The sequence below is a fragment of the Rhamphochromis sp. 'chilingali' genome, assembly GCF_963969265.1.
Source record: "Rhamphochromis sp. 'chilingali' genome assembly, chromosome: 13".
NCBI classification, from domain to species: Eukaryota; Metazoa; Chordata; class Actinopteri; order Cichliformes; family Cichlidae; genus Rhamphochromis; species Rhamphochromis sp. 'chilingali'.
In genome coordinates, this window is record NC_137940.1 from 2,910,970 (window position 1) to 2,917,911 (window position 6,942).

A 6,942-nucleotide genomic window follows, 5' to 3' on the forward strand; every position below is an offset into this window, starting at 1 on the left:
AATGATCCTGGGGGTTATGGAACAAGTCAAGTGAAAGACCAAAAAAATTTTCACCAGCACTGAGCCAGAGGATCCAGTTGGCTGTTTATCAAGACACTGGATGATCCTCCACCCAAATTAAGGCCGTTACTGGTGCCGACTGAAGCCTTGTCGTCTTCAAAGGCCTCGTCTCCTTGAACTCCACAGAACTGACCGTTTGGACTTTGCAAGAGAGAAAGAAAGTTTTATTCTCTGATGAGAAAAAATGTAACCTTGATGGTCCTGATGGTTTCCAACGTTACTGGCATGACAAGTAGATGTTTTCTATGCTCCACAGTGGAGGGGGCGCCATAATGGTCTGGGGTGCTTTTTCCTTCAGTGGAGCAATGGAGCTTAAGGAGTTGCAGGGGCGTCAAACAGCTGCTGGCTGTGTCCAGATGTTGCAGAGAGCATCTGTTATGACTGAGGCTCCTCATCTGTGTGGTAACGACTGGATTTTTTTTAACAGGACAACGCTACAGTGTTGGGAAGGTTACTTTGGGCCATGTATTCTGTGATCTGTAGTGGAATACATTTTAAAAGTATATTTTATAACGTATTCCGTTAGTTACTCAATGAGAGTAACGTTTTCTGAATACTTTGGATTACTTGTATATTGTCATGCTTTTTACAACTACTTTTTTCTTAAATAAATCTACTACATCATGTGTACTTTTTATGTCATGTGTAATTTTCATTGCAAATAGTAATCACAGTTAAATTAAGAGGGGATAGAGCTGTGATGTCATCAAGTACACTGCCATTGCAATTGTAGAACGATCGTGCTGCGTTCTCGGGAAGCCTGGACTCCCGTGTGAACTTAGGACGTCCAGAGTAATGAGAATATCCTGTGGTATGAGGTCTGGTTAATAGCATTGTCCTGTTATAACTGCTTCAGACATCTATCACCCTCTTCCTGTAGCCACTTCCTGGGTCTTGTTTCAGGGCCTCATAAATAATTTTGTCACTGAGCAGTGACAAAATTTTCTTATCATAGTCTTTTTGGTTTAGCAAAACTGTGCACCTAGCCTTGTCCGCCAGAAGGATGAGAATGCTGTTGTAATGTAATGAAAACCTTTTTTTTCCTGATTTAATGAATAAAAAAAATATGCCAGCAAACTAGAGATAAAGATACTTGGGCAGGTTGTCATATTATAGAACTATAGAAAACAGACATGCAGGCTACCCAGGTGAACGCTGTGGCCGAATATAGTACTGAAGCAGTAGGAATGTTATATCTAAAAGCTCTGTGCTCATCTGAGCCTTACAGCTAACTGAACTAAATGTACAGTCGAGGCATGCAGTATGCTCACAACTTTTATGTATTCAGTATGTGGGTCGGAGTGAATGTGGACAGACAAAACATACTACTGAGTTTAATTTTGTCTGTACGTCGTATTTATGATTAAAAACAAATGTAATCAAATTAGATATTGATATTTTCATATGGGAATTGATCCTGCAACATGAAGTGCTGATATTGGATCAATACGTTATCGATACGGTCGCCACTGACAGAAAATGGCAGTAAACATGTTTTTAAAACTTTAAGCACTTATTTCTTAAATCCAGCTCCACACACGGTGTTACGTCTATGTCAGTTATGTGTAGCATTGCATGTCCCCTTTAACCCAAAGGAGATCCTTAAATATCCTAAAGTAATTGTTCCTAATGACAAAAACTGGCAGCTTCCCAAAAAAATGCAGTAATACTGTTATATATTAATATTGTTTTGCACTTTAAATGAGTCAGTCTTTTAAAACTACTTCTGCCTAAGATATTCGTATCAAGTATAATTATATTTTGGGGGGTTTAACCCTTTGAAGGCCAGTATGTTTACATAGCTGCACTGTTTTTTAACTGGAAAACACCCCAAAAACTAAAAAAATTTCCATAAAATACATTTCAAGAAAGATTTCATTGCTATTATAATTAGGCCTTTAGATTGGCACCAAGGTTGATTTTGATTCATCATTATGTTTTTTTGCAGGGGCACAGTAAATGTAATAATCATAACCTATAATGGTATATGATGTTTTTCACTTTTTCCACACTAAATGTTTATTACCTTGCTAACGTAAATAAAAATACAAGCTCAGTTTGAACTAGAAAAACATTTATTTTAGAAAGATAAACATGAACATTTATGTTGTTGGGGATGGGGAGAGAGACAGTGTTGAAATCTCCCAATTCTTTGAATCTTTGGGCTGAAGGAAGGACAATACTCGGTGTATATATGCTCAATCAACAATCATTTATTTCCATACAATTCAACACAAAGAGCATTTAGAACCATCATGATGGGGAGACATGCCTGAAGAGGGTCACAGCAATCTCAAAATGCAAGCCCAAACATTAACATTCTTTCTCTCTTACGGCGCCTAAGTTATGACCTCGGCAGTTGTTTCTCTGCTCTCTGTAAGGTGGGGGTATGGAATGTGGTCTATCTCCCCTATCTTAGACACAGAGTCTCCTGCTTACAACCTTCTTTTTATGATTCAACAATTAAGCATGTCAAGAAAACAGTGTAACACATTCACAGCAGATCAAGGATACAGAGTGATGCACATTTATCTAATAAACTAATAAGTGAATATGTTCTGTTAACTCAAAAGTATAATGAGAACTAAACTATATACAGATCACACACTCTATATTAAAGGGTATAATATGATCTACAGCAGTATTCTAATTCAACTACTTTGATTACATATATAAGGTAACATATAATAACAGAATAATCTGATAACAGACAGGGAGAGAGGTAGTATGTGTCTGGGTGTGAGAGTCCTGCTCAGTAGTGATGTGCGATACCACTGATTTCCTTTCCGATCTGATACCAACTAATATCAACGATACTGATCCGATACCGATACTTTGTACAAAAATGTATTTTATTTATTGTATCTTTTATTGTATCTCAAATTATAGCGTCATAATGATTACAGGACATCAGATACTTGTTCTTATCACTTAATAATGCAGAATTCATCATATAGAAATAAAAAATCTGAAGTTGTTATTTGAACTATTTGAACACCTTGCCAGCCTGTAGCACTAAAGGACTCAGTGAGAGCACCTGTCCCTGTCCTCTTCAGTTCGCCTCAACATATGTTCGTCATATTCTGTGATATGATTTACTCTGAGCTGTTTGACAAGGTTAGTGATGTTGCCACAACCATTCATGCCAACCCTCCCGATTTTTCCAGGAGAATCCCGAATTTCAGTGCCCCGGAGCCACCATTCTCCCGAATTTCTCCCGATTTTACACCCGGACAACAAAATTGAAAAACCATATCGCAGAATTCATAGGGCCCAGCCAATTCCAGTTTCCAGATACTTCGTTTTAATATTACTCTTATTTCTCTTTCTGGGTCGCAAAAAAACTTTTAACATATTTTCAGGTGAGAATGTAGCTGTGTAAACTTCAAATATCTGAGCCGACACATCGTCTTCAAACCCCCGCGGTCTTTCGCTACTCGGGTTAAACATGATGTATAAGTCACTTTGATAATTAAAAATGTTATTGTTGGGCTTTTTCAGTGTTTTATTTGTTCGGGAGTAAATCGGGTTGGCTGAGATTAAAGTTATTAGATTAAATTAAATTTAACTTTATTAATCCCTCGGGAGGGTTCCTCCGGGGTTTTCACACAGCTGAATAAACGTCAAACAGGAAATGATTAAATAGAAGTGTGAGACGGTCGAGGGTTTACACCAGCGCCCGGTTATATTTTAGATAGCAAGGAGCAGACGGCAGAGTTTCACTCCACCGAGGGAGCTCGTGACGCACTACCTGGCTTTCTTTAGACCGCGAAGGCCGGGTCCTCAGGTGGAAGCAGCCTCTGAATTTGGACCCCTGCTGTTTCTGGGCCGGCCCATTAGAATGGTGATATTTAACATATTTTATCCGATAAATAAACACTGTAATTTATTTATCCCCCCCCCCTTTTTGAATGTCTCCCTAATTCTGAGGTCTCAAGGTTGGCAAGTATGACCACAACACCTCCCTTTTTTGACACATGTATCGCAAACCACGCCTCGGCTGTTTGTTGATGTAAAATACGCCCGCACATGATTCCAATTACGCTCAGCCAGTGTTGTGAGTGCGCGCGCCAAGGGGCAGCAAGACATTTATACAGCCGCATTTCGCACATGACTATGAAAGGCGGAAGAGGAAGTAGTTCCTTGGAATGTAGACAATCCGAATGATATAGTTTCTTTCCTCTGTGTTCCTGTTAATGATAATATTTTTACCCTAAATTACTAAAATATTGATATTTTAATATGAGAATCGATTCTAGAACATAAACGATTGGTATCGGAGGAATCGATATTTCAGGATCGATCCGCACATCACTACTGCTCAGATGGGGCAGTTGTTACAAATGGACACACTGTGGTCCTTGCATGTATACTTCTCACATTTGCAGCAGGTGTTGAAAACTCTTCTCCTTTTGTCTTTGCAAAGTTCGCACTTCCCCCTGCTCTTACATTTAATGATGGGAGAGTGGCCTGTAGCCGCTGCAGCAGTAGTCAGATTTGTGACTACTGCTGCAGCGGCTGATGAGCGAGGAAGGTGCCCTCTCTTTGCTATGTGTGGGTTCACCAGCATTTCTCCCACTTCTTCAATGAAGACCCTCCGTCTGTGTCCTTTCTGCTTCTGCCAGGATGACTCGATTAATGTCCACAGGACGTAGGCATTGTAAAGTGAAACATCAAGGACGTTGTGGAAGAGGGCCATTGGCCAATAATTTGTTTTCCTCCTGCAGGAGTAGGTGCCAACAACCTAACAAAAAAAGAAGCATAAAACATACATATATATTAGACATGAATATGAGCAAGAATGAATAAATATATGCATAACTGGTTCGTAATGACACCTACCTTATCAAGGTTGTCGACACCTCCTTTGCATTTGTTGTAATCTTCGATTATTACAGGCTTTCTCTTCCCTTCTTTGCTCACGTCTGGGCGGCGGTGTTTTGTGCTTAGTAGCAGCACATTCTTGCCCCGTCGGGGGATGTAAGACACAAGTGTGTGGGTGTTTGTAAAAGCGAAGATGGAGGAGAAGATCTCTCTCTTTTTTGCCTGGAGCAAATGAGGTGGAAGCTCAGGCTTGTTTTGGCGAATTGTGCCAACCAGGGCCATTTTCCTCTTGAGTAGCTCATCTGCCAGTGCACAGGAAGTGAAAAAATTATCACAGGTGACGACGTGTCCCTGGAGCCCCTCTGTCATGTCCAGGACCACCCTCATCCCCTGGTTGACTTCAACACGATCTGGAGCTGCTTTGCCCGTGTACACCTGCAGTCTCCATGCGTAGGATGTTTTGACATCACAGGCTGCCCAAATCTTGATACCATATTTGGCCGGCTTCTTTGGCATGTACTGCCTGAAGCTACACCTGCCTTTGAACGCGACGAGTTGTTCATCCACACAGAGATCTCTGTCTGGGCTGAACAGCATCTCCAGGCGGTGCGTCCACATATTCCAGACTTTGCGGAAGGGAGTCATCTTGTCAACACGGCGTGGGGGGCGGGATAGCTTATCATCGAACCGCAGTGCTCTGCTGATGTTCTGAAACCTCTTCTCGGACATCGTAGCCCGGAAAATGCTCCGTCCCCATTTTTCACTCCAGAGGCTCTTCGTTGATTCGTGTTTTGACCTGTAAACACCGGACAAAACGAGCAGCCCCACATAAGCCCGAAACTCCTCTGCGTCTATATCTCGCCAGCCGGGAATTTTGCGATTCCCATGCAGGTTTGTCATGGACACAATATGCTTCACGATCTCATCCGTTAGAAACAGCGCGAAGCTGGATATGGGGTCAACGATTCGGAGAGTGGCATAGCGTGTAGGTCCCGGGGTCAGACCAGTGGCTGCTGGGATGTAGCGGAACGTCTCAGCGTTTGTGGGAGACCAAGATATTTTTCCATTTTTTGACGTCCATGCTGCTTCATCAATTTTCTCTCCGTTTTCATCTCCAGCCGCTGCTGCTTCATCAATTTTCTCTTCGCTTTCATCTTCATCCGAGTCGGAACTGGACCCCAGCTGCTCTGTTTCTGCCTCCGATACCTCCTCCTCTTCCTCCTCGTCCCCAGATTCCACGGGGGATAACGCGGAGCTATCCTCGTACTCAGAGTTCATGATGACTGGATATCACGGATATTTAAATAGATTTCCTTATGCGGCCAGGAGATCGTTTCTCTTGCCTTCCCTTTTGCCAGCACGTGCAGGACTAAACCGATTCAAAACTCTATCCGGTTAGTCGTCACGCATGGACCCTGCTTCCGGTCAGTCCAGCTAACGTAAAGCTACAAACATCTCTACTGTTTAGGCTACGTCCACACGTACACGGGTATTTTTGAAAACAGAGATTTTCCGTTTTAAAAAAATCCCGTCCACACGTGAAGTTTTGAGAAAAATATCTCAGTCCACGCGTAACCCCCCCTCCAACAAAACAAAAACAAAGGCAAACGCTGTAATGAGCACGCCAAAGCAACAGGTGGCGATATAATCCTAACCTTGCAGAAATGTTGGCCAATCGGAAGTCTTGAAGCCAGGGCGGGAAAGCATAAACAAAGACGGTGGAACTTTTTTTTACTTCCAACTTTATTTCTTAAGAACAATAACAACAAATATAAAAAGTTTGGCTTCTTACTTGAGAACTAAAAAGCATTCGAGTCTTTCCTACTAGAGTCAGTATAGCCAAATAGCACATTTTGGTAAAAAAGCACAAAATCCGATAAGACATCGCATAGAAGCAGAACTGAGTCGTACATGTGACAGACAGTGAGGTGGAATTATTCCTCAATATCACACTGGAATATGAAACAGCAAAAAAAAACAAAACAAGAAAACGTGGACTGGGAGACTTGTCAGGGGAAATAAGGTTAGCCTACCATACATGTATAAACGAATGCCCTA

General features: G+C 41.7%; 1 protein-coding gene across 1 annotated transcript; it reads right to left on the reverse strand.

Moving 5' to 3' along the window:
- Positions 1-2,251: 2,251 nt before the first annotated feature.
- On the reverse strand, positions 2,252-6,291 carry LOC308408146 (piggyBac transposable element-derived protein 4-like). Its single transcript, XM_080900269.1, has 2 exons — positions 4,903-6,291; positions 2,252-4,804 (listed from the first exon to the last, which is right to left on the reverse strand). The coding sequence occupies exons 1-2, from the start codon at positions 6,160-6,162 to the stop codon at positions 4,382-4,384; spliced, it is 1,683 nt and encodes a 560-aa protein (XP_080756395.1). The 5' UTR covers positions 6,163-6,291; the 3' UTR covers positions 2,252-4,381.
- Between the last annotated feature and the right edge of the window lie 651 nt (positions 6,292-6,942).